The sequence below is a fragment of the Bombus vosnesenskii genome, unplaced genomic scaffold (assembly GCF_011952255.1).
Source record: "Bombus vosnesenskii isolate JDL3184/JDL3185 unplaced genomic scaffold, Bvos_JDL3184-5_v1.1 scf7180000013444, whole genome shotgun sequence".
Lineage (NCBI taxonomy): Eukaryota > Metazoa > Arthropoda > Insecta > Hymenoptera > Apidae > Bombus > Bombus vosnesenskii.
Genome location: NW_022883055.1, coordinates 970,206 through 997,139, shown reverse-complemented (window position 1 = coordinate 997,139; position 26,934 = coordinate 970,206). Strand labels below are relative to the sequence as shown.

At 43.6% G+C, this 26,934-nt stretch overlaps 3 protein-coding genes across 9 annotated transcripts in view; all 3 read left to right on the top strand.

Moving 5' to 3' along the window:
• The window catches only part of LOC117238234 (longitudinals lacking protein, isoforms A/B/D/L-like), a 91,689-nt gene extending 71,690 nt beyond the window's left edge, over positions 1-19,999 (top strand). For 3 of the 5 annotated variants that reach the window (XM_033502987.1, XM_033502988.1, XM_033502983.1), the window contains 3 exons: positions 17,525-17,668; positions 18,478-18,738; positions 19,133-19,999. In XM_033502987.1, the coding sequence (XP_033358878.1) occupies positions 17,525-17,668; positions 18,478-18,738; positions 19,133-19,587 (860 nt within the window). In that variant the 3' untranslated portion in view covers positions 19,588-19,999. Of the gene's footprint in view, positions 1-6,005; positions 6,904-17,524; positions 17,669-18,477; positions 18,739-19,132 lie in introns of those variants that run through there. The other 2 variants (XM_033502986.1, XM_033502994.1) reach the window with 2 other exon arrangements.
• LOC117238249 (longitudinals lacking protein, isoforms A/B/D/L-like) lies at positions 8,957-9,573 on the top strand. Its single transcript, XM_033503011.1, has 2 exons — positions 8,957-9,246; positions 9,315-9,573. Exons 1-2 carry the CDS (start codon positions 9,240-9,242, stop codon positions 9,500-9,502), a joined length of 195 nt encoding a protein of 64 aa, XP_033358902.1. The 5' UTR covers positions 8,957-9,239; the 3' UTR covers positions 9,503-9,573.
• A 2,637-nt stretch (positions 20,000-22,636) lies between the features above and the next one.
• On the top strand, positions 22,637-25,379 carry LOC117238239 (oocyte zinc finger protein XlCOF6-like). 3 transcript variants are annotated; one of them, XM_033503001.1, is made up of 3 exons: positions 22,637-24,043; positions 24,520-24,647; positions 24,731-24,836. In XM_033503001.1, exons 1-3 carry the CDS (start codon positions 23,971-23,973, stop codon positions 24,743-24,745), a joined length of 216 nt encoding a protein of 71 aa, XP_033358892.1. In that variant the 5' UTR covers positions 22,637-23,970; the 3' UTR covers positions 24,746-24,836. The 3 variants fall into 3 exon arrangements, with proteins under 3 accessions (XP_033358892.1, XP_033358891.1, XP_033358890.1); XM_033503000.1 differs by having other exon boundaries at positions 24,520-25,379; XM_033502999.1 differs by having other exon boundaries at positions 24,517-25,379.
• Positions 25,380-26,934: the final 1,555 nt, after the last annotated feature.

Genomic DNA, 26,934 nt, shown 5'->3' with positions numbered 1-26,934 from the left:
AGAAGAGGGTATATTATTTCTCGCGGCGAACACGGAGCTACCCGGAGCTAAATAGTATAAGGGTCGGTAGGGAGTTTGCCGTCGAGCGGAGCCCTTGAAGAGCGACGCATTCGAACGGAACGTCCGTTCGACGGGGTGGCCAAACTCCGTAAGCTGTACAGCCTCTTCTGTACAGCGGTCGAGAGTATGCTGTTCAGTATTTATGTCTCCGTGTTTCAGGATTCCCCCATATTCTACCGCCTGCGCTCGGACAAAACCTAGACTTGAAGAGCCGATTGGAAACTATCGGGAAACGTTGTTTGGAATCGAGCAAAACCGCGAGACGGAGGAGCGCAAAGATAAACGTTTCCGACAAGACGAAGCCGTTTCAGTGTCAAAAGTGCGGTCGCGGTTTCACCTTGAAGAGAAACAAAGATCGACACGTGAATTACGAGTGCGGCCACGAACCAAGATTTCAGTGTCCGTACTGTGGTCTTCGCAGTAAGCAAACATCGCCGGTCTACGCTCACATCAGAAAAAAGCATCCGGAAGAGGAAGTGTTTATCTTCGACATGAAGCTTTGAACTCGACGTTGAAGATTCGACGAAACCACTACTACCGACGATCCATCCATTTTGCGCCCGATCTCGTTCGATGTAATCGACACGTGTAGTCTTTCCACTTTATACTCGCTTTCTATGGAAACGTATTTCCTTACCGCGCGAAGGTATTCGCGGAGCAAAAATATTTCTCAAGCTATTGACGCGAAACATCGATTTGAAATATAGTCTTCGAACGACACTTGCGTGTAAATATTTCGGTTAAAATGCATGCAGATTTGCACACAAATGACAGATACGCACGAACGATCCTTTGTAGTTTAATATTTCTTTTTATGGTATATGCAAATTTATACGACAACGTACACGATTATCAAATGGCAACCCGTCGTCTGCATACTTTCGTGCACGAGAATGACTAACCGAACCATCGGGGATGTGGCCATCGGCCGAAGATGGAATGGTACACAACGATTTCTATTCGATAGATTTAATTACCGTTAACCTAGCCTAAGATGCAATTTTCCCTAGTACGTATTAAATTAAACGATTGAAAATAATTAGAAATAATGTCCGTTAAAATCGTGCGATTTCCATTCGTCTGCTTTGATATTCGCAAAGAAAGACAAAAAAAAAAAAAAAAAAAAAAAGAACGAAAGAAAAGACTGAAAGAAAGAAAGAAAGAAAGGGGTGAGAGATAGAGAGAGGGGCGGGGGGTCTGGAAAATGCTCGAGACTGGCTCGACGTTTTCATCTAGAAGATCATCCACAACTTTTTAAGGTATCCTTCTTTTATTTTTCCATTTCCAATGCTCAACGTCGTCGATACGAAGCATGTCGCAATTTAAATGAAAGCCAACCGAACCAAACCGATCCGATCCAACCACCCCCGGACCGATTTAGTTCGACCCAATCCAATACGATCGCTACATTTCTAAAGGAGAGTACGGCTCTAACCGACGGCGATCGATTCTCGGATCCAGCGATCCCGCTGTCTTCCCAAATCGTTCGTCCGATATTTCGCCGATTCCACTAACCAGCCGATCTTGAAGTTTCAGGTTTCTATGCCGCGGTCCCACAGTTGGATTTAAACTTCGTTTTACAATCTTGCAAAGCATTTGAGAACGAGGAAAGCAACAGGGAGATTGGTCAGACTGATTCCTCTGGTGCGACTGCGCCGAGATCATTGCCGAATTACTATTCTCAAGGAAGGGAGAAGAACACGTACGCAAAGGGATCGCTGGCGGAATGCTTCACAAAGCCATTCGGTTGCCCCAAGTGCGGAAGATCCTTTACCATCAAAGGCAACATGACCAGGCATCTCAAGTTCGAGTGCGGCCAACCGCCGAGATTCCAGTGCCCTTACTGCGAATTCCGTAGCAAACAAACGTCCAACGTGATGTCCCACATTAGAACCAGGCACGTAGGTCAGCCCGTTTACGTGGTGCACCTGGAGAAATGAAGGATCAGCTGTGAAAAGGATCGTCCGAGGCTGTCGAGAAGACACGAATCGGGAGGTTTAGTACGTGTTCCTGTTGCTCGTTCGTTAACGAACGATGTCGTATAAAGTGAAGGCCGAGAGAAGGCGACGCGAGGTGCGAGTGTTCGATCCTAAGATAATCGACCGCTTTTCGCGTAATAGTTTCCCGTGTTTACGGCAGATCCGATCTCCGTCCCTTTCGAGATGTTTCTGTCGTCGGCGGACTGTCTCGAAAGCTTGCTGTTCGCATCGGAAACGTAGAAGGTAGTTCCGCGCGAACGCCGCCTTTTGCGATTGTCGCCTCTTATAATTAGAGAAATAACGTACACACATTTGCGTATACGTTACATGCATGTAATACATGTAATATACGCGTATATACCTACACACACATGTTGACACACAGCCACGTTCATTGATATACATCACGCGTATATGAATATTATACAGTACATACATTTAACATATGATACATATATTTTCCGTTGTTATCAAATTTTTAAATGTTTTATAAAATTAGGGAACGATCGTTTACGAGATTTAGTCGTGAAACGAGACGATGCTCAAACGAATCTCGAATTTTAGGATATCGAACGCGACCGTCGGTTAATTTACCGCACGTTGAAATTGCTCGTGTTTTCTACGAATGGTTCACGTCGTTGACGAGGTAATCATTAGCCGGTAACCGGTTTGCCCGAGAAATCGAACGTAAACATGTTTCAAGTACAATTGCATTTAAAGTTCCACGATGCACACGAGCTGTCACACGAAAAGTTCTTCGATTTCTAGACGTCCTACTAGATAAAATTGTATGTTTTCTATGGAAAAAAGATTGAGAAAGAAAGTGTGTGTGTGTGTGTGTGTGTGAGAAAGAGAGAGAGAGCGAATGAGAAGGTGTGCGTGTGCGCGAGAAGAAAGGAGGAATGAGTCGATGGAAAAGATAGTAAGAATAACGATAATAACGGCATCCTTAACGTTCATAGCAGGAAAAGAAATGGACTTTAACGTAACAGTTTCATCCGTTGGTGAAATCGAGCCAGCTATAAGGTGAAGAAATGACGAGGAAAAGCGAAAAAGAAAAGCAAAGAAACCGGAGCAACAGAAAACGCGCGTTCGTCAAATAACGTTTAAAAGTTGTTTCGGGTAATTGTGCGTCCGGCGTATCGTTGGATGTTCGAAGGGTGAAAAGGGGAGGAACAGAGGAAAGTGTACCTTTCGATTTGCCGGTACGCTTTCCGCTTTAAGACTGAATGGTACAGGGTGAAGCGGTCGGGGCAAACGTTGTGTTCTTTCACTTTTGTTTCTCGTTTATCGAACCGAATGAGAATCACGATGAAAGATAATGCCGAGCTTTTAAGCTTTTGAAATCGATGCGCGGAGACAGCAGGATACGAACGTTTGGTGCAACCACGTGCTTACGGCGAAAGCGTAGCCGTTCGCACCGCGACCGAAATGTTTTCTTTGATTCTCGTTTTCTTCTACCTACACCTAGACGTTAGTGGCCGACTGTTTTTGTTGCTGTGATATAATTAACGATGTTGTAGCGTTAAGTGCGTTTATTAATAACTATACACGCCCGATCAGAGCCGGGCTAGACGCGTTTCTCCATTCATCGTACGAACAAGTTGTCCTTTCCCCGTTTGATCGGTTTCGTACGACCGATCGTTTCCTTCGGGACTTGACTACGAATAAATGTTCGCGAATTACGTTCGATGTCGAAACAATTACTATTCCCCATTTTCCACGATGTTTTGTGATCATATATCGTCGTCACTGTGGAATTGTAAGATACGAATAATAAATCGATGTTCAAACACTCCAGCGATTCTGTCTGCGCTCGATTACCGAGCGTGCACTGTGTGATGTAATTCTTTGATCGTTTACCACCCGTGTTTGTTTGTCTCTCTCTTTTTTCATCTTTCGGTTTTTCTTTTCTCTGTTTTCTTTACTTCTTCCTTACTGTTTCTCTTTTTTTTTATGTTTGTCTTTCTTTCTCGTTTCTATCTCGCGTCGCTTTGCTAGATCAGGAGAATCCTTTGGTTCGGTGCTACGTATTTTGCTTTTTTTTCACGCGATACATATGTACTAACGAACTCATCGTAGGTCATGGATGCGTCTGTACATATTCCAGACCAGCTCCGAAAACGTCGTCGATCGTGTTCCCTCGTTCGGTCGACAGATCGATTCCTTCGATCGGCGAACGTGAGGAGAAGAACGCGAATTGGCGCGCGAGTTGTATTATAGTCGCATGTCCACAGACTTTGAACGGACGTTCACCGTACTTTGTTTCTTCTTTGCAGATCTGAGCGTGTTGGACTCGCTGATGAGCATGGTAAAGCCGGGCAACAACGTGGGCAAAGATCGCTTGCTCTATTACTGTCCCAAGTGTTTGCACAGCTTCACGTTGAAAAGTAACCGTAATCGGCATTACAAGTACGAGTGCGGTCACGAACCTAGATTCAAGTGCCCTTACTGCAAACTGAGGAGCAAACAAACGTCACAGATCTATAGTCATATCCGCAAGAAACATCCGGAGGAAAGGGTTTGCGTGATCGACCTTAAATTTTAATCGTCATGAGATATATTGTATTCATAAGTAAAGTAATAAACACTTTATTCAATAACAACTTTCCTTCCACGTCCTTCCGCACCATCCTTGTCGTATATTTCTCTGGAAGAGAGAAACAGAGCATTTACGAGAATGGCGAATATTTAAATGGTAACGGAGTGGTTCCCGAAGGAGGAGTGCACGGGATTAGCGGATTATGAGTTTCCGGTTCTCTTCTAATTGTCGCATCGCGATCGGTAGTCGCGACGATCGTTACGATCGTCGTGGGCGTCGCACCATCGATTCTCGTATAATTCTAATCGTAGCGCTTTTTTGCTTTCAGTGGATCGTTCGTTTCGACTATTGTACGGAAATTACGGAGCCGGTTCGTATGAGGAAGCGAGCAAGTTCCACGCGTCGGACGATGTCTACGGATCTCCTCGACGCAGAGGCAGCAAGAAAAAGAACTACGTGTGCCCAAAGTGCGGGAATGGTTACACCGTGGTGAAAAGTCTGAATCGTCACCTTCGTTACGAGTGCGGCGTCGCGCCCAGATTCAAATGTCCGTACTGCGGTACTCGCAGCAAGCAAAGGGCACACGTGAACGAGCACATACGTAGAAAACACTCGGGTCAACGCATCTACATTATCGATTCGCCTTGATGACCAGCTCTTCGTAACAGCTGTTCCCCGTCCAGTCCATCATCGTCGTCGACGTTCTTCCGTTTCTCGTTCTCCCGAATGCCCACGTTTTCTTTTCGCATTCTAACCGACAACGAACGTCTTGTAACGAAGGTATAGCGTCGTCGTTGTCGCCTCGTCGTCACGATCTGCGTCATCGTTATATATACACACATATAACATCGAAGGACGGGAATACTGGCCGTCGTAACGTGTGTGTGTGTGTGTGTGTGCATACACGTTTCACGAATGTACATGTGAAATGCGAATAAAGCATTGTTACGGTGCTACTGGACTCGAACAAGTACCACCTGTTGGCGATCGTTCGCGAGAGAGTTTTTCCTTTCGCTTGGACGCGCGACGACCAACGTTCGCTTCTCTTTGCCGTGGAAATCGAATTCGCTAAAACGACGCAGCCACTTGCGGTCGCTTTGGTCGTTCTTTCAACTTTCCTCCGCTTCGCCGGTTAACGAGTTAATCGACGGTTAATCGACGGTTATTCTCGTCCCTGGGCCGAGAAGCTCCGAACACGGAAGCTCTGCCTTTGCGTGTTTGCTCGCTCAAAGACACTGATAAAAGGTCAGCTTGCGGTCTTCTCGGGGACAAGGTGGCGGGAAAAATAACTCGCGGTAACCCGATCCTCTTCGTAACGATAACCGCTTCCATCATTTTTGTTTTCTTCGTGTATCTGACCGGTCATGCGAACACGTCCCGAGACTGCGACTAATTGCGTTTCCTTTTTACTTTTCTTTTTTTAGACATCAAGAGGATCAAGATAGAAACCGATCTGGAGAATCTTTGCTCGGTGGTGATGGAAGAAGCGAAGGATTTCGATTACGAGGAAGAGAAGCCGCTCGGCTCGAGGAGGCGTAGGGCCACCGCTATTCGAGACATTGAGAGGCACACGTGCTCTAGATGCTCCAAGAGCTACATACACGCATGGCATTTAAAAAGGCACACCAAGTTCGAGTGCGGACAAGAGCCGAGAGTTCAGTGCCCTTACTGTGCTGCGCGAATGAAACAACGCGGTCACGTTTATAGACACATTCGTCAGTGTCATCGTGGTCAAAACGTATACGTGATCGATCTGAATTGAGATCGAACTCTGCTCCGATCAATTCCGATTTGCCAATCACGGGCAACAAGTTCCTTTTTCCGCGACTTTTGTACTCGTACTACTCGCCGGGCGAACGACGAGAAACAAACGAGACGACGAAACGATCGTCGAATATCGTTCCTCCTCTAACGCTAGTTCTTTCTGCCTTTTAGTCGCCAGCAGAAGAGAAATCGGTTCGAGTTTCGCGCGTAACGTTTCTAAGATAAGATTTCGCGCGACAAATGCAATTGTTCGCTTCTGCAGAGAATGCCGCAGGACCGTGCTCGCTCAACAAGCACGCGTCTAACCGAAGTTGCGTAGCGAATGTTTAGAACGTGTTTGAAAAGTAAGAGAAAGTGGACAGAAGAGAGAATAGCGAGACAACGACGAGAAAGGATACACCTGGACCGTCGTCGATCGGTTTTCTAGCGAACGTGTTCTCTGTTGTCCCTTCGTTTCTGTCCACCCTCGACTATCGACTATCGACTAACCTTATTGTATCGTAAGAGCATAGAATCGAGGAAGAGTGTTAGAAACAATAAATCACACAGTACAATGTTTCAAGTTATTGCGTAAATAACGTACAAGATAACAGACAAACATTTGAATTAACGCTTTCGCGTTCCCGCTACTTCGATTTCCCTCTAAATCGCCTTGATAGTAAGACGATAATCGTTGGACGATCGATCGTAGGTCGTTGACGAGACGATCGAAAGATACGAAAGAAGGAAAACACGGAAGGAAATTTCTAATTGGCACACGTTCGATTTCAGGTTCGCGTCGAAGCGCGTTGTTTAACATTGGGAAGGACGTGACGCGTCGACGCGGAAGGATCCACGCCGGACCGATGGAAAATCTCTACTCGAGAGTAAACGATCGTTCGTCATCGTTCCGGGACTCGAATTTCTGTCCAAAGTGTACCGAAAAGTTCGATCGTTTGACCGATCTTCGTACGCATATGATACGAGTATGTGGATTCGAGTCGAAGAAGATGTGTCCCTATTGCGATACCGTGGGCGATACCATCGACCAGATCCACCGGCACATCGAACATCGTCACCCGAGGCTCCGCCATGCGGTGCTCGAAGTGTATAACACGAGCGGAAATTGAATAGCCATTTTTCCTTTTCAAACTTCTACCGGCAATATTTCGTACTTTTGTCTGTGTACTTGTCCATAGATAAAGGTCCCTTTCGTTGCTAGCTAATAAAACGGAAAATAAAGAACAATAAGGAACACGTATTTCTCGTGCAATCTTAAACGTTTTGACTCGATGTAGTTTTGATGTTGATTGAAAACTATTGTGCCGTAATTAAACGAAACGCAATTAAACGAAATGTTCTTGATCGTAGTTGGATTTCTTATCTGACAAAGTATTTCCCAATTCGAAGAGTCGCTCGTTTATGCTCGCCAACTAACGCCCCTCGTTTTCTTCTTCCTGTGACTTGCAGACATACCGATCCCGTGCATGACTATGCCGAAGAACTTTCAAAGGAATTGCAACTACCCGATGATGCCTCTGATCAAGGACCTGGCGACCCTTTGGATGGCGAAGCGGGTCGAATTTCCGTATCGGTGCGAGACGTGCGGCAAAGGGTATCAGCATCGCGCCACACTGGTCAGACACACCAGGCACGAGTGTGGAAAGGAGCCGCAATTCAAATGTCCCTATTGCGCCCACAGAACCAAACAGCGTGGCAATCTCTATCAACATATTCGAACCAATCATCCTGGCAAGAACGTGTTCTCGAGTAGCATCTAGGAGGCTTTCCTCTCTCCCTCCTTCCTCCACCTGTTTCTTGCACCCTCGTTTCTCGTTTCGTAAGCCTCGTACGCTTCGTACGCGTTTATATTTTCTCGTACGTTACCATTCCGTTCGGTGAACGCCAATGCATATAGGATAAAGAACGACGATCGCCCGTTCTCGCATAGAGTCGCGTGAATCGAATCTTGTAACGCGATAGAATAGAGAGCAGCTAGAGAGATGTTTCACATTGCGGAACCTTCGTTTGCAGATAGAATTACTATCGAGTGAAAAAACTATCGAAAAAACTATCGAGTGAAAATGATACTTTACCCATCCTACGTACCATATTGTACGCCTAAGTGTCGTGATCCTGTATAAAGCCATGTGCCAAACGAATATAACGAAGAATAAAAAGCGACGTTTGTAAAATACTTGAACACGTTCTGTTCTAACAGCGATTTATCGCCACTGTCTTCTTCTTTTTAGTATTATTATCGACATACGAAAATACGCGGCCAGACGAGAATTCTTTCTAATAATAAAATACACCCGTTCTTTTTCCAGAGTCGTCCTGGTCCGGATACCGTTACCAAAGCAGAACTGTCGGCCATCACAAGCTGGTGCTATACTCCAATAACCCGAGCTTGAAGCTACCTCAGGAATCGAGCAGTTGCCTGGACAAGAAGCCAGGTTGCTTCAGGTGCCCAAACTGCAACAAAGGTTATCGTTGGCTGAGAAACATGAAGAATCACTTGAGAAAGGAGTGTGGCAAAGATCCAAAGGAATGTTGCCCGTATTGTCCGCACAGGACCAAGTATAAGGGCAGCTTACGAAAGCACATACTTCGAATACACTTTGGAGAACGATGAAATCACCGATTCGCCAACCACGGTCGTCGTATTTATTCGCAATCGCTCCTGCAACCCGGCAAATTTGCATTTACCTGGCCAAAAAAATCTGCTGTATGAACAATAAATTGTTGGCAGATGGAGAAAGTGTTACGTTCGTTTCACGTGTATTCGATTTCAGTGTCTACGTTGATGAAACCGGGTGTGTCGCGACGTACTATCGTATCGCGCGGTGCTTTTGCAACGTGGATTTTCTACGTTGGAAAAGCTAGATTAGCGGACATCGAGGAAGAGGAGAAGAATGGAAAGTCGGTTGCGAACGGTCTTTGGGAAGCCCACGCCTTTGCCAATGCGCTGACTAAGATTTTTGTTTCAGGTAACATGATGCACACGTGCGAGTGGTGCGGTCGACCATTCTCTTGGCCCTCCAGCTTGAGACTGCATCAAAGAATGGCTTGCGGCAAGCCACCAAACTTCTGCTGCACTATCTGCGATTACAAGTCCAACTTTAAGGGAAATTTGAAGAGGCATTTACTTTGTAAACATCGGATACACATGCATTAGCGAATGGATTACTGTGCGACCGATCTGCTGGCCGATAATAAAGTGTACTTTTACTCCATGCGAAAACCTAACCCTTGACGCTAACATTCTCTCGACCGTTTTACAAATATTTTCAGGCAATGGCAGTCGAACGAAACGATCCGGGCCACGAAAACAGAACGTAAGTATATGCGCGTGCACGAGTACGAAAGTACAGGTGTGTTAGCATCGTCGTTTTTTAGCTGCTCGAAACCGGAAACATGCCCTTTTCGAGGAAATCCCGAAGCGACTATTCGTGCCGATCGCCGTCGAATAGAATCAGCTTCGCAGGTTTCTGCTCGAAGAGCGCGTACGATTATCGGCGACTAGACGGGACTGTCGTCGTATTCCGTTGTGTTCTATTAACCTGGCAAGGCATGCGCTTCGATGTCTAGAAGCTAGCCACTGCGATCCCCCATCTTTTCTTTCTTTTCTTTCTTCTGGAACCTGCCCTCCTAAATAATCCTTTTCGGTTTGCGCCACGTCGCATCGCATCGCATCGTATCGCATCGCGTCACGCCGTTCGCTCGTCGTTCTTTAATAACCGAGATTTCTTTCCAGATGCTCCTTTATTCCCGATCGTGAGGCCGCGGCTGCACGTTTGTCCGCGTTGCGGACAAATGTACTCCTGGGCGTCGAATCTACGGAAACATCTGAAGATGGGCTGCGGAATGGTTACGTTTGAGACTCACTTCTCCTGCCAGTATTGCCCTTACAGATCGAGGATCGAGGCCTCGTTTCTCAAGCACCTGCTCTCGGTGCACAACATCAAGTAGACAGCTGTTTCGCTGAACGTCATTTATCGTCTACGACTCTTTTCGTTCAGCGATATTTGTACGAAGCCAAAGTCTTTGGATTTTGCGATGGAACTCGTTTTCCACGCGGGAAACCATGCTGTTCGGAACGATGTTTCTTTCGTACGGTTTCATTGGTGTTTGTAAATCCGTCACTACGCATACGTATTGGTTTGTCCTTGTCGAGTCGATATTTCAACACTCGAACGTTTGAACAACAATTTTCCTTTAACTCGTTGCATAACGTACACATTGTGGATCGGCCGAATTTTATGCGAAGCCAAAACATCTTCGAAATGTTATTGTCATCGACGATCAAATATTTGTAATCGTTAGAGAGTGTTGAAAGTTAGTGTCGTGTGTCGATTTGCGAAAAAGGATTATCCGTATATCGGTATGCAGTAGCGCGACTCACGAAATAACCGTAGCCGCTCTTTGATAAATCCAATCTAGTCTACAGGCTGTTTTTTTTCTTTTTTTTTTCTTTTTCTTCCACTTTGTCGTTTCTTTCATTACTTATTTTTCTTTCTCTCTCTCTCTCTTTTTTTCTACCTTCGTCGGTCGAATCTAGCGACATAGATTCGTCGGATCGTGCAATCTACAACTTTTCGTACGTATTGTCACGATTTTTACCATATCGAGAAAAGTAACGATAGCGCAGTAAATTCTAGCAACCGATTTCCTACCTATTTGATATCGAAGCGATCGTAGTATGGACAAGCATGCATTGGCAGCCGTCTTTTCCTATAAAAACCGTTCGAAACTTTGCGAGTATCGCGTTTCAAGTGGTAGAATTGTAATTACGACGTTGTACGCTCAATTTCCTCTCTCTGTGGCGTGTCTCGAACAAGAATTCACGGCTGCAACGATACGATGTTTGAACGTCGCGATTCCTTGTTCGAACGAACATGCTTCTACATCTCGAGAAATTAACTTTGACGCGTGTCGTACGAGAAATGCGCGGACGCGTTCGACGAATTCATCGTCTACGTAACATTTGCTCTGGAAGAGGGATGAAAGACGAAACACAGTACGATAATTTCTTTCTCTTTCTTATCCGTTTTTATTGAAATCCGAGTATTAAAGAGAGACAAAAGAGGGGGGAAGGTGAAGAACGAGAAGAAGAAAGAAGAGGAAGAAGGAGGAGGAGGAGGAGGAGGGGGAGGAGGAGCAGGAAGAAACCGTTCGCTCTCGTGTGTGACAAGCTACGATCGATCGAGATCGTGTCGACGTAACGGATTCAATTCCATATAAGTATTCACGCTAATCAAGTAGTGAACGTCAGTCACCTTTCATCTCATTCTTTGTGTAATCGTATGAACGCGGAAGATGAATCGTACTTGTTATCGATAGTTTAGAAGGAATAATGTACGCGAATCGTTCGTTTACGATGCATGAACATCTAGCCTATCTTATCCATTCGATTCGATAGATCCGTAAATCTATTAGATCGAGCAAGAATGCTGCGCAGTGATGGTTAAGTGTTCCTGTGTAACGATGTCCGGCAGTCGATTGCTTTTTAAATAAATACCTGTGTACAGATCCAACCATCTGAAAAAATTCTTCGAAGATTCGTCCCGTTTCGTTATCTTTCACTTGTTATTTTTCTTTTCTTCTTTTCTTTTCTTTTCGTTTTAACGACGATTCAACTTTGACGATCGTTGAAAAAATGCTGGTGCCACAATCCGACCGAAATCAACCGACGTCGATGATTTGCTCGCAGTCGATCAACACTGGACAAACGATCGTAGAATCCTCGTTTGCTTTTTACCGAGTAACCAGTTTCTAACGATGTTTACATGTGTTTAAGGGATGAACGTTGACCGGTCGTTGAAGTAGACTCGTTTGTAACGAAAGTGTAAACGCAAATACCAACGGAAATTTCTGTAACACGACTGTTGATATAATATGCTTCTTTGATATATCCCTGTGTAGATTCTCATGTTGCGGAACGTACGGTTTCTCGTGTAAACGCAGTCCTGTGTAAACGCGCGTGATATTTTGTTTCAGATTCCGTGGCCGCCTTCAAGATCAGAGAAGGAATTGGCGAACGCATGGAGTTACTCGACGTGACCGACGTTTACGTCGCAACTGCACGGATTAATCTTGAAAACGAGAGTGTCAAGGGATATACAGACGATTGCGTGATAACGGAAGAAACCTGCGAGGACGAAGACGACGATGAGATGGAAAGTATGGAATACGCGACAGGCGGTTTGAAAGAAGATAGGCAAGAGTATAAATACTCTTGCTTCAAATGCTTGAAAAGCTACAAGAGGAAGGGTCATTTGGTGGAACATCAAAAAATATTTTGCGGCAAGGACAAACAGCAGTGTTGTCCATATTGCAGTTTTCGTACATACAAGAAATCTAACTTGAAAAAGCACGTCAGTCGTATGCATTGCAACGACACCGACACAGTCGTCTGAGTCGATCGTTCGCACGAAACACCGTCGGAAATCAAACGGAACGAAACGAAATTTTGCACGACGATTATGTTTTAGTTGTTCGATATCGATGTTAAATAGACGACAAATAAAGTGAATTGAGGAGCAGATCTGCAAATTGATCGACGCAAAACGCTTTGTGTGTAAGCTTCTGTCATATTGTGATTTGTAAATGTCGTACTTGAACAGTAGAGGGAAAGAAAAGGAAAAGGAAGAGAGAAAATAAAGTTGATTCCGCTTGATATATTTATCCAATGTTTCCAGAGGAATTGTAATCTTAACCCTCTCATGTTTTTCATATTTGTCGCTTGGTCCCCTTATCCATTGACCGTCACTGTTTCCCCATTGAGCGAACGATTATTCGGCTACACTTAGATTTTCGTTAGACGATCGTCGACGGTGCAAAGGCGGTAGAACCTGTCAGTGTCGAACGCTGTCAATGACAAATTGAATATTGTGTTTCAGGTGAACTGGTCCTTTGGGAGGAGTATCAGGTATTCGAGCCTACTACGGTAACCGAAGCGAGCGAGTTACGATCGGAAAGGTGCTCTTACGAGGCTAATTATTTCGGGTCTGATCGCAAGCCTACCCGAATATGCAGGAACAAAAGCACGGATCCCCTCGGAGGCAGATACAAGTGCTCGAAATGTTCTAAATCGTATCGTTGGAAGCATCATTTGGTGGAACACGTAAAGGCGTCCTGCGGCCAGAAAAAGGCCGAGTGTTGCCCTTACTGTAGTTACAGAAGCAATCGAAAATGGAATCTCAAGTCTCACATGAAGAGAATACACGCGGATATATAGATGTTCGATTCGTTCGCGTGGTTCGTGGCTGTTTCACCATCTTTTCCTGTATACAATAAAACTAAGCTTATGGACGTTTTCTTTGTATCGGATCGTCTTGAAATCGCAATTTCCAACGTTTGTTTTCATCCTTGCCGCCGTAACAAGCACCGCCGATAGATCGAAATTTTACCAAAGGTACGTTACAGCCGATCGCGTTTTTCGGTATTGCGTTCTCCACGCGTCTTTCGATCGCTGCCATCGGTACGTTTATCACCGTTTTTCCTTCCTGCGTCTTCTCTTCTCCGATCCCTTCTATGGGAATCGAACGGCACAGGGACAAGCCAGATAATTCTCCGTAATCACGGTGGAACGCGCTTTTGCGTTTCTGTTACAATTGCGATTAATTCGTGTTACAGGGCGAGGCTATTACAGTGACAGAGGGACGAGATCTTTCGGAGGAAGATACACGAAATGCAAGTTCGAACTCGAACGAATCAGATCAGCTGTCGAAGCAGTGGCCAGTGGGTTGTCTCTCAGGAAGGCAGCTGACATGTACTGCATATCCAAGTCTGTTCTTCATCGTTACAGTAAACTGGGAATTCCAGTTTTAATGCAGAAATACACGCGAAACGATTCGAAATCCTGGAATTACCATACGCCTTGCAGCGACTAATTTTTTCACAACTCGTTCTCACATTGATTTCCATATATATATATATATATATATATATATATATATATATATATATATTAATTTATTTATTTGTACAAAAATAATAATAACAATAACAACACAACACTAATATAACAGATACAATGAAAAATATGTCTAATAGCAGTGAGTAACGTAATAAAGTATGACTGATTTATCACGTATCGATCATGTACCTGTAATTGACCTGCGTTGTAACTGTGGTAACTGAAAGTTAACCGTCTGCGTAAAATCCGATCGGTTTACGAAGGAATCGTGTCGTGGAACGCCAGAAGAAGAGAAACAGGAGAGAAAAAAGAGTTGGACCCAGTTACCATAGAGGTAACGTGATCGTATTGTTTCTTTTTAGGAAACGACTTGACAAAGACTGCATGAGACCCTGCCTCGTAGTCCCTCGCGGTACTTTAACCTGTCGTGCCTCTGCCAACGAATTCTCGAAAGCCAGTGTATAGTTTTTCCAGCAAAACGATCAAAGAGGCACGTGGCTCAAAATAGTCGTAGCTATTTTGCGCTACGTATTTTCCCGGATGAATTCTCGAACAACGATCGAAACCGTTCGAACGAAACCGCTCGCTCGCGAAATCTACGGATACGAGCTTCGATACTTGCAACGAAGCTCGCTACGACATGAATGGCACGGCTGCCGTATGAATATCGCGAAAGTGCCATCCTCACGAACGAATTCCTCGGTATTTTCGTCGACCGTTTCTAATATCCGTCTCTTCTGTCTTTCGAATTTTTCAGAGTCGCGTTCCGTGGGCTACCTGAACTGCCAGAAAGTCACCTATCCGTGCAAGAACTGTGGCAAGGTATACAATTACTACTCCAGCCTGGCGAGGCATTTGAAGCACGAATGTGGCGTGGAACCCAAGTTCCACTGTCCCCTCTGTCCTTACAGAACGAAGCACAAGTCCAGCCTGAACACCCACTTGAACGGCAGGCATATGAAACTTTTGAGCGAATTCTACGCGATGCCGAATGGGAATAAGCTGTCATCCTCCATGGACGCTGGAAACTAATCTACTTCGTCAACGACTATTTTGCTTTCTACTCGAGACACGTCGATCGACATCTCTTCAAGACTACATCGACGACGGTCGATCTTTTCCCGGTCTGCGCGATAGTCCCCTTTCCCCTCGAAACTCGTGTCTTTTAACTTCGCTGGTGAACTGCAGTGATCAAACTGAGAACGAGTTTTGCGTTAATTACCGGCCGAAGTGTAACGAGGATCGAAAAACCTTGCACGACCTTAAACGCGATTAGCGGCGAGACTTTTTTACTTTTCATAGTAGCTCTATTTTCATACCGTGTAACGACATGCGCACTATTACGCACTATTACGTATTTACAGTGTGTCGTTATTCGTAAGAATTTGTTCGTCGAGCGATTATGAGAAAGAAAAGAAGACGGGTCGATTGAGTAGATCGCGTGCTCTTTGTGCGTCCATTTCTAAAATGTACAGACAAATTCGTGCATCGGTGTAACGCGACGGAGGACATAATTTGATAAAATGTACGCGTACCTTTGAAACTCTACGGTTTATTCGCAACTTGCGGATGCAAGTTTGTGGATTTTGTGCAAACCGCGCAGAAGGTTGGCTGAGACGTCGATTGCCACGCGCAATGTATAAAATCTATATCGGTTTGTAAACGAAATTAGACAAGGATCAAGTAGGTTAACGGGCGCTGGTAAATCTTTTGTTGAGAAACGAACGATCGTTTACGTTTAATTCACTTACGCTTACTATACATATACGCGATCGACAATAAACGAACGAAATAAAGAAAATTCCACCGGTGTTATAGCTATGTACATTGCGTTCACGTTCTTTGAAAGTTCATCAACCCAATTAGACTGCAATTAGATATCGACTGTACCACTTACGCGCTCTACGTGCATACATAAATATTTCTTACCAATAAAAGAGAAAACTTAAAAATTCGGGTATTTCTTCGAAATTTCTTATTTTTCACCAAAGTCGATGTTCATCGTTAAAACAGGATGTTCCGTTCTTCGGTAAGGTGACGACGTTTCGTTCTTCCCGTTCTTATCGATCGACGTACTCTCGAATAATCTGAATCGAAGGCATCTTTCCGTTGAAATTTCCATCAAATTTACGGATGAAAATCGAATCGTACGAAATTCCGGCGCGAGGTAACTCGACATGACAGATACCTAATTTCTCTTGGCGAATCTTTGAATTCGTTTCCCTTCTGCCCTCTCTTTTCTTCCTTTTTAACTTTGCAAAATTTCTCAGCTGTTTTCCCCCTTTTCTCTTCCTCTTTCGCCCATTTGCCTCGTATCTCGGTTACCCAATGCACGATTCTCCTTTAATTTGACGATCGACGATTCCAGAGTGCAGTTTCGTGTCGCGGAAAGGCGAGCGATGCGAAAAGCGACGGCGAATCGGACGAGAAACCGTCAGGTTCAAAGATCCTCGAGACGTCGCTTCATGATCGAGCGTGGAAACCTGTGAAAATCAGAAGATACAAATGCCTATACCGACAACGTCGCAGCAAGTATAGGAGCAGTATATCGAAGCATATGATGCGTATTCGTTCGAGTCTCCTCTACTCGTGATCGAACGATGCGATGGTCGCGTTAGAAAAGACCTAGAAGAGTGTAACCCATACAAATACAAATATCAAGTTTACCGTACAAATATCGGCTCCGACAATAGCGATCGTTGTATCATTCGCCGCCACGGTCGTAGGTGAAATGTAATTTGAATTTTTCGAAAATATACTTCGCCTGACATACTTAACCTGATGGCTATTCGCAGTTGTTATGGATCGATTCGGGGATGCATCGTCGCAACGTTGCTCGATGCTTGCCGCTCGACACTCGAAAAATTGACTTCGAGGCTGTCGACGTGGCAGCACGACGTTCTCGTCCTCCTTTTTTTCTTTTTCTTTTTTTTTTTTTTTGTTGTCAAGGATCTGCGATTCAAAACTACGACGATTCGTCCAATCGTGTTCGATACCATCTGCATGTAACGAAAACGTATCCCGTTTGTCTTATATTTCGGACAAATTACAACGTTTAATTCTTTTCCTTAGCCCCTAGTCTCCTTTTCGTGTTGCTCGTAAGTACGGCTAGTGCGTACGCTTAGAGGCATATGTAACGTACGTACGTCATACTCGCGTTGATCGATGAAAGGACGTTCGTTCCATTCGCGCAAATAATCCGTTCAACGACGATCGAAGGAACGACGATCGCGATCTGTAACTTGGAATTTTAACCGAATGATTTCTTCCTGGTTGCAGATTACGCGAAAATGAGGTTCTACGTGAGTCGATTGCCCAAGGACCGAAGGAGGTCGCGCGGACAAGGGCGATTCGCCTGCGACAATTGCGATCGCCGTTATCACCAAATGAAGAACCTGCGCAGACACGTGATAAACGAATGCGGTAAACAACCAATGCATCAATGCACCTTCTGTCCCTATCGAGCTACCTACAGGTCGTATCTACAGGTGCACATGATGAAGCACGCCAGGTCTGGGTTTACGCCGCGAACAGCGAATATCAGGCAGCAGAGAAATCCCTGAACAACGACTAGCAGCGATTTCGCGATTACCCGTCGATCGATCAAACGTACGAATGGAACATCGCGTAAACAGCGCTGCATAATTCGCTGATAATTTCGTTAGAAACGAAAATGCTGGCGTATCTGTTCTTTCTTATATACATGCAGACACACGAGACAAGCAGTCACGCACGCACACAAATACAAACATATATGTGTATAATACATTCGATAATGTTCGAAAGCGATCGGTCCGTTCTCGATTCGTATACTTCTCGATGTTGAGCGTGAATTAATAAAACGAGATGGAGAAAGAGGAAAGAATAAATAAACGGAGGAACGAGGAACAAACGACGAGGATACGAATTTTCACGCTACCGAACGTCGCAAGGTTTTCCGTTTAGCTGGACCAGCTTTGCGTGACTTTCGTCGTCGACCGTCGAGAGAAAAAGTGGCACGAATCAAATAAAAATCTGTCACGTTCTATACCAAAACGATTGTTGTCTGTATTTGGTGCGTTAATCATCCCCTCCGAGAGACGCTATCTCCTATTCACGTTCCTTGTTTTCTTGTTTGTCGGATCGTTCGAGCAACAAGCCGTTTCAGATCGTCCGACGACTTAAGTTGGCCAACTGTTTCGCTCGGGAACCATCGATTTCGACTAATCGATGAAATTTCGTGTCTGTTTCAGTGGAGTCCCAGTATCCTGCGATTTCGGTATTCAAGCATACCTGTGCCACCTGCGGCAAAACGTACAAGCATAAGCATCATCTGAAGAGGCATCACGATTTCGAATGCGGCATCGACCCAAAGTTCAAATGCGCTTTCTGCCCACATAGAACACGATACAAGGATAGCCTGATGAAGCATATACTGGCCAGACATCAGCATTTTCTCGATCAGAATCCTCGTTATAGATTGCAACAGGTGGACGCCCTTGCCGATGTCGAGGGTAACGTGCACATTCAGGGAACCATGTTCGCCTCCTATCACGAGTTTCCACAAAATTTATAAGATCGTTTGTGTAGCGCGCGGCCAAATTTTCCTTCGCGTTCAACCGTATTTTAAATACGTGTGGAATTTATCGTTTATTTACATCATTGTAGACACCACATTGCACGATATCCTGTAAATAAAGATCCTCTGTATTTTACATTTGCAGAAGTTTCTGTCTTTTGAACGGAGCAACATATACTACGACATATACTAGGAAATTGTATTTGCCGATCTGAGATCTCAGATCGATAACGATAAAACGTGTGCGGATCTACGATCGCACGCCGCTCTCCGCTTATGCGTATCAACGAGAATGCTAAAAGTCTTTTATTTCGTTTGTTCGTTTCCAGACGCACAGAAATACAGCTCCTCCAATTGGACGGTACTGGCGTTGCCGACATTGACACCGGTTAATACCGCCCTGTACACCAGGCACCTGCGGTCCATGACATTTAAGGGCGATCAAGACAAGATGCGCCGATATGGCCCGAGGAAATACCTGTGCACCGATTGCAATCGAAAGTTTGCGTTGATGGCCTCGTTGAAACGTCACAGAACCTTCGAGTGTAACAAACGAACGGCAATGAGCGAAAAGATCGTTAGGGAGAGATTGAACGAACAGGAGAGAAGAAGGAAGAAAAAGCACACTTGCCCCAACTGCAATCGTAGCTACAAGTTGTTCACGTCGCTCTGGAGGCATCAAAACTACGAATGCGGTGTCGAACCCAAGTTTAGTTGTCCCATTTGCAAGAATAGATTTTCTCAAAAGGCCAACCTCGAACGACACGTTAGAACGAAGCATTGAACGTCGTCGTCGAACCTCGTTTCCTTTTATCGATAGATGAACGCTCGTACGAAAAACTCTACTTTTCAAATAGGTGACCAACTATCAAAGAAATATAGCGAAAAGCGTATCGCGAATATCGCGAACGCTTCGTATCCATCAGTTTTCTTATTTAACATTAAAATTACAAATTCAAATTCGCGGTGCGAAAAACGTAGCAATTTCGATTAATTCCGCAAGTTCACCTGCGCCGTTGAATCGCCTGTTTTCCGATTAGGGCCTGTATAAGTAAAATGTACTAGAAGCATACACGATCCTCTCACGAGAACCGATTCGTTGTTGATTAAGCCGTAGCTTCGTTAAAAGGTGTGCAACGCGTCCAAAGATGAAGTGTAATTATACGAATGGAATAAACGTGTACGATTTCTGAGTCGATGCGTTCCTCTACATTCAACGAAAACCAGTTTCTTTTATTAATGTTTATCGAACTGCTGCCGTCCAATCGACATTTCTCGATCGGTGTACACCGATTTTTCCTTACGATAACACGAGAGCCTTTCATCGAAGGGAGTTTCTAAATGTGACAGTGAAATCATTCTTCTGTTTTGGTGTCCAATCCACGTAAATTGTGTACTCCGCGAAATATCGATTATTTCTCTCTAATAGGATCTCCCGTTTATTTCTAGGATTCAGACGGAGACTCGTGTTCCAGAGTAACGTCACACGCACGAGGTCCGTAAACGCGGCAGAGGCGCCTGTCAATTGTCCACGATGCGGAAGAACGTATAAGATGAAGAGAAATTTAACCACACACATGAAATTCGAATGCGGCGGACAGAGAAACTTCACGTGTCACGTTTGTCCGGCGAGGTACACGCAGAATATCGGGCTGCGTCGACACCTTTTGCAAAGACACAACATCTATCTTCCGCCAAAGTTTTCCGTTCCTAAACGAATATTTGCTCAGTGATAGAAATGGAATCGAATAGGCGCGAATCGATCGTTGTCGAATAATATAACTAACGCGATTCTTTGCACGTCTATTCGTCGTTTCTAGAGGTTTCAACGAATGTCCGCGGGGGTATATATACAAAATTATAACGATAAGACGAGGTAAACAACCAAAGACAGATATACTGTAAGGTCCTTATTATACGAACGATATTAAAATAAACGTTGCGCACGAGACAGCTTGATTTTCTTTAATCGTCCAAGTAAGAGAGCCGTTTCTGGCGAGAGCAGCGACCGAGAAACAGGAGACTGCTAGCTACTTTGTAGAGAGAGAGAGAGAGAGGGCACCTTACGTTGACTGTTTTTTTTAAAAGTTCAAGGACTTCAAAAGCACCCCGATAGATCCTACTTGACGCTTTCTTTTCATTATTTTACAGAGACGCAAATCACCGCTTGGGGATCCAGAAACGGATGCTTGAGGAACGTGGAAGCGTTCACCTGTCACCAATGCGGCAGGTCGTATCAAATGAGGCACAATCTGGTGAAACATTTGAGATTCGAATGCGGTGGGCAGAAGCATTTTGCCTGTAACCTATGCCCGGCGAGATACACGCAGAATGGAAAGCTAAGACAACATATGCTAAACGCGCACAACATCTTTGTCCCGCCGCGCAAGACGTGGATGAGATCCGCGTACGGTTAAATGCCGTATATTTCTCAACGTCTTCGTTCGTTACCGTTACTTTCATAGTAAGATACCTTTTTGATACAAGCAACGCGATTCTTGTCAAGAATCTTAGTTCATGTAACGTTTGTCTGATTAAACGGTAAAAGAAAAACAATAAATCGGTTGAAAACAAGCGAACGTTCGCGAGAAGCTTCGTCTTTATCTACCATTGCTTCCCACGTATCGTGCACATTCGTCAACGGCGTTACTCGTTCACGTGATTCGGCAACCACAGCCACGCCGCATTCTTTCGTTCGGATTCGAAGCAAAATTTGTTCGCGCGATCGAATTCGTCGGACTTTGTGGGCCATGTAATAAAGTTCGAGCGTTTTCATAAAATTTCGAACGTTTTCTTTTTTTCAGGTCTCCACAATTAGGTCATTGTCACTGATACTTCATCGATTGGAAGATATCGTTTGCCGGTCATCAGTGAAGAACGCAGATCTTCGTTTCACTTCCCGAAGAAGAACTACTTTCAAGCTGCACAAATAAAACAGACGATAAACACGATCCACGAAGATTCACTCGAAGACGCGTTTCGCGCTCTCCTAACGTTTTCAGTGGCTCTCTCCATGTAGAATTAAATAAACGATTATCCACCAGTCGTGTTCGTTTGGTCGTTGATTCATTTGACACGTAGGAAAAGTGAAAACCGTAATCGTAACTATTCGTTTGAACTTAAATGCACGCGCGTCCCAACTAAAAAACCGTTTTACAATAACCGTTTCCCGGTTTCTGTATAGTTCACATTTCACGGACACAACGCGCCAACGAAAATTAATGCCAGTTTCACGATACAGATTTCTCTTGGTCTTCGAAGAACAGATGTAAACGATCGAATCGCGGTCGGCATACTTTTTCCTCACCCTTTCTCTCCGTCTGTTTATCTTTTGACAGAGACTGGCAATTAATTTGGACGTTTCGTTGTAGTAATCGACGAACAAATGCTCCGCTTCTATCGATGGCTGGGAATTCACTCGAAGACGGAGCACTCGTGACACGTTTACTGGTCGATTAGAAACTTCCATCCATGTCAGAAAATCGATAGCTTCTCGATATACGAATTGTCCGGTTGCCCGCCTGTTCGATGAAACTTTCTGACGGTAGTATTTTTCTTTGCATTTGACAGATTTCGTGAGGTCTCCGTTCATCTGTCAGCAATGCGGTCGAGCATACACGATGCTGTGCAACTTGAGGAGGCACATGAAATGGGAATGCGGAGGAAAACGGCAGTTTCCCTGTTACTACTGCAGCTACAGTTTCACTCAGAAGACGAGCCTGCAACGACACGTGACCGCGATTCATAAGATCGACGTTGTCAAGGAGGCGAAACCTAAAAATTACATTATTCAAACCCTCGAACAGAGCACGTCGAAATTCAATCGCTAAATTGTACTTGCACGCTATCATGCAGTTCACTTTCAATGTCGCGAACCGCTAAATATTCGCGACGCAACAATTTGTACATGCTATAATACTAAAGATTCATTGTTTTCTGTTGTAGAGCAGCTACAACATTCGATTCTAGTTTTAAATGGCAGTCAATCTTACAATTTACGGGAGTGCCGTTCAAATCACTTAGAAAATTCTCGTCTCTTCCTTTCCATAGCAACAATCCCGCGTATCCACAAGATCCACCTCCGTTCGAATCCTTCGGAAGGTAGGTTGTTCCTTGTGTTTGCCTTTGCCCACGTTCCAAGAACGTCCGTTTCCTTCCATATCCTTTTGTTATAACTGCTAGAATTTTTTCGCGACAGCGGCATCAACGAGCAGGGAGTGAGAAACATTGTCCTTGGGAGGATCGATGGATCGATGAATCGATTCTTCCAAGTTAGCAATGAAACTCTGGTCCCCGATGGTGCTACGTTGATTGTTCCGATATTTCTGTTTCGCGATTAACACAACTTTACTCTTTATGTTCCTCTAGGTCTTGCGAAGCTAATCCATCCGTCGATTGTTCGCGTTCAACCATTCGGTTTCAGTCAGTCAGACAGAGGAAGAGAGAGAGAGAGAGAGAGAGGGAGAGAGAGAAAGAGAGAATGAGAGTGAGAGAGTGAGCGAGTGAATTTGTTCGTCGATAGCAAAGTCGTCCTGCATTCGGAAGATGCCTTAATCCGTCAGTGAAGAAACCGTATTCACGCGAAGAAGATGGCATTATCGTGAATCTGGCTCAACATTACAATCGAAGATTGGCTCAAAGCCCGACCTGCTGACGTTACATCATCGAAGAGACAACCATGACAAGTGGCCACCGAACTGCATCCTCGAATTCGAAGATATTGCGCTAAGGATTATCGAAATACGCATAAACGCCTGCAAATTGCACCGTGTTTGATGGTTCGAGTCTCTTAACAGATTTTGGCTGAACGCATTTAACGTAGTCGGTGTTGTTTGTTTTTAATGGTATATTATCAAAGCCCGTTTTAACTTGTCTCCTAGAGCGTCGATAATAGTTTGATGTGACATCAAGTGTCTAACAGAGATAATAAATATAATAATACAATTTTCCGACAATTTTCAAGCATTTTTCGTAACAACCGCTCGTCTCCCACTCGAAGATTGAACGTGTAAACCACACGTGCACGCACACAATAATTTAAAAAGAAAAAGTTCCCGTTTGCAAATTTAGCGTTCGCCTTCTATGTTTGTAGAATACCCTCGAGTTTATATTCTCCGATAATTTATTTTCTTTATGTAACACGGAAGAAATAGAAATCGATCACAATATGTTCTTGCTCGTCCTAATCGATGCCGACACCTATCGAGGATATTCGTCCTGCGTCTCATTTCGATGTACAAGTATGTATACAATAATTATTACCGATCAATCTCGTCTTGAAGATCTTTAATTGACCGTTCGATCGTTACCGTTTCTCATCGTTGTTTGAAATGTACGTGCGAAAAGAATAAGCAAAATCGTTACTGGTCTCTTCTTTGTCTCTTCTTCCCTTCTCGTAGTTGCAGTGAAAGTGGGAGTGAGAGCGCGAGTGAAAGCAAAAGCGAGGGTGAAAATGAGAATAAGAAAGTCAAGGAAGAAACGTCATTCCCTAATTAATCTTCTTTTATTTTCTATAACACCTTTCATATCTGTAATTTTTGTATTCGGGACACGTACCTCTCTAATCGCGAAGAATGCTTAAACTTGTTTTCTTTCGGTACATTATTCTCTCACTGTCGACTACTCTTCGGTTCGATAAACTTTCTTCTCTCCTTCAAACTTTTACGTTTCCTCTCGCCTTAACGTGTGAAATTTATTTGTTTTTTTTTGTCAGAAGTACTGGGTGACGAAATGTACCTAAAGTGTCCGGCGCCGGTCGATGTCCACAACGATGCCGCCGATCCATTAAGCCTGAATTCGAAGGATATCTTCGAGGAGATTGGATACCGGGCTTCTCAACATTGGGTACCAGAAACGGACAAGCCTTACATATGCTCGAACTGCGGCAAAGGATACACTCACATATTCACCCTTAATCGTCATCGTAGGACAGTTTGCGGTAAAAGAAGGAATAACGGGGGCAAATGGAAGTGTACGCGTTGCAAAAGATCCTACGCCACCAAAGGGAATCTCGATCGTCACATCCAATACGCGTGCGGCGTGAAAAGGAAATTTTGCTGTTTCGTTTGCCACAGCATGTTCACACAACGTTGCAGTCTGATCAGACATTTAAAAACCTTCCACGACAGTAACAACGATGATTAATTTCCCTAAGAGTGTCAACCGATGAACATGTGCCGTGCGGAAGCAAAAAAAGTCCGAAGATTCGGGAGTATGAAGACACCCGTTTCGGAAACAAGCATTAAATTATCGATTACGTTTAGGAGTATCAAATAGTCGGTAGATCATCGTTTTCTGACAGAATATTTTGCCAACTGATTTTTTCAGATCGATGATCAGGTTCCTGAATGTGATATTTTCACGTCAAGGCAACCCTAAGAAATCGCCTAAGAAAACATAAAACGTTTCTATCGGAAAGGAACTTTTCTTTTTTTCTTTTTTTTTCTTTTTTTTTTTTTTTTTTGTCCAAGAAGAATGTTCTCTAAGAACTTGCTGGTTTTCAAGATCGCTTACGAATTACGATTTTTCATTGTGTTACGTAATTTAGTCTATAAAGTAGAATTTAAGTGAAAACAACATGTAGTCGTTGCTGTGATTTCAGTATTTGAAATTGTTCTGTGCACGTACATAAAAGAAAGAGAGAAACTCAGAAAATCTTCGTAGAAACTGTTCAACACGTCGCATGTCCGTTGTTTATGAATATAAGTATCTGTCCACGGCTTAAATAGTATACATCCTTTTGATAAACTATCGACTATTAAAAAAAAAATATATATATATATACATGTATAATATATAAATGAGACGCAAAAAAAGATTTTTTCTAAAAGTTTGAGATCATAAGCATGCTATTATCACGATGTTCGCGATGGTTATGTACCTTTTCTTTGACAAATGTTTTATAGTTAGATCAATGATGTATCAAGGTACAAAACAGTGATACGCTTCGTTGTAATTTGGAAATATTTTACGGGTACGAAAGCACAGCTTGACACGAACACGATGTCTTCTCGTCATTGATTTTGATTTTCTTATAGTTATCTTATAGTGTGTCATATGTAGCCTCGTTCAAAAGATTATCGAACTACCGGTTCGGTATTCGTACACTTGAGCTAGGGGAACGCCATGTATTCATTCTACGGTACTTTGGTTCGTCAAGTGATACACGGACGAATATTGTGTATCTTTCTAAAGTGTAACTTTGGATTAGATACACTTTGATGGTGTTGAATTATTTTATTCTTTTTTACTATGATTATTACTTTTATTATTATTATTATTGTTATTATTACTATTATCACTATTACTTCTATTATTGCTATAATTACTGCTACTGGTACTATTACTACGAATATTGCTTACAACACGATTATTATCATTATCATTATTATTATATCATCATATTATTATGTTAATATTAAATTTTTAAGACTGTGCTTCAAAAAAAAGTTAGGGTATATATTCGAAATATATATTGAGGGAATTTTATAACGATATATAGCAGAATTGGAAGTTGAAACAGGAAATGGTGGTTTACACTAGGTTGTATCGTAATTGTCAAATTGTGTTAAATTAAAGCAGCTAAAAATTGTTAATTATTTCCGTTAACTCGTGTTTGGTAATGATTGGGCTGTGAGAATTGTTTGTCCCACGTTTGCTATTATTTTTCTCAGTAATGACGTTAAAGACGAGTAATAGTAAGTGGCAAAACGCTCATGTATCTAAATTGATGTATCCAATGAGGTCCAAATCTGCATCGACTTTTACTTTATCTCGACACCATGATATCGACAAACACAATCCGAAAAAGAAAAATTTGTTGTTGTATAAGGCGTTGCATGAGAATAATAAATATACACGGTTTACATATCTCGTATGACGCTTTCCTTTCACACTGGCGCATCAAAGTGTAACGCTCCTTTACGAGAAATTCGGAACACGTGCTTCTAAACGTCTTTTCCTGTAATCATCGAGCAGTACAAAGAAAGGGAAAAGGAAGGAAATAAGAGAAAGGAATTATATGAAATCATTGCCGGGTACTTTTTCATTCGCGTCTTTCTTCATTCCACTTATTTACAATATACAATTTGAAAATCCGCATCTGTGTCGTCCCTGACATCGAAAGATGTCG

Excerpts from the sequence above, each read along its gene's own strand:
- LOC117238239 (XM_033502999.1), top strand. The coding sequence starts at position 23,971 with ATGTTCTTGCTCGTCCTAATCGATGCCGACACCTATCGAGGATATTCG. Across the intron at positions 24,044-24,516 it reads CGTCTCATTTCGATGTACAA|AAGTACTGGGTGACGAAATG; the intron begins GTATGTATACAA and ends TTTTTTTGTCAG.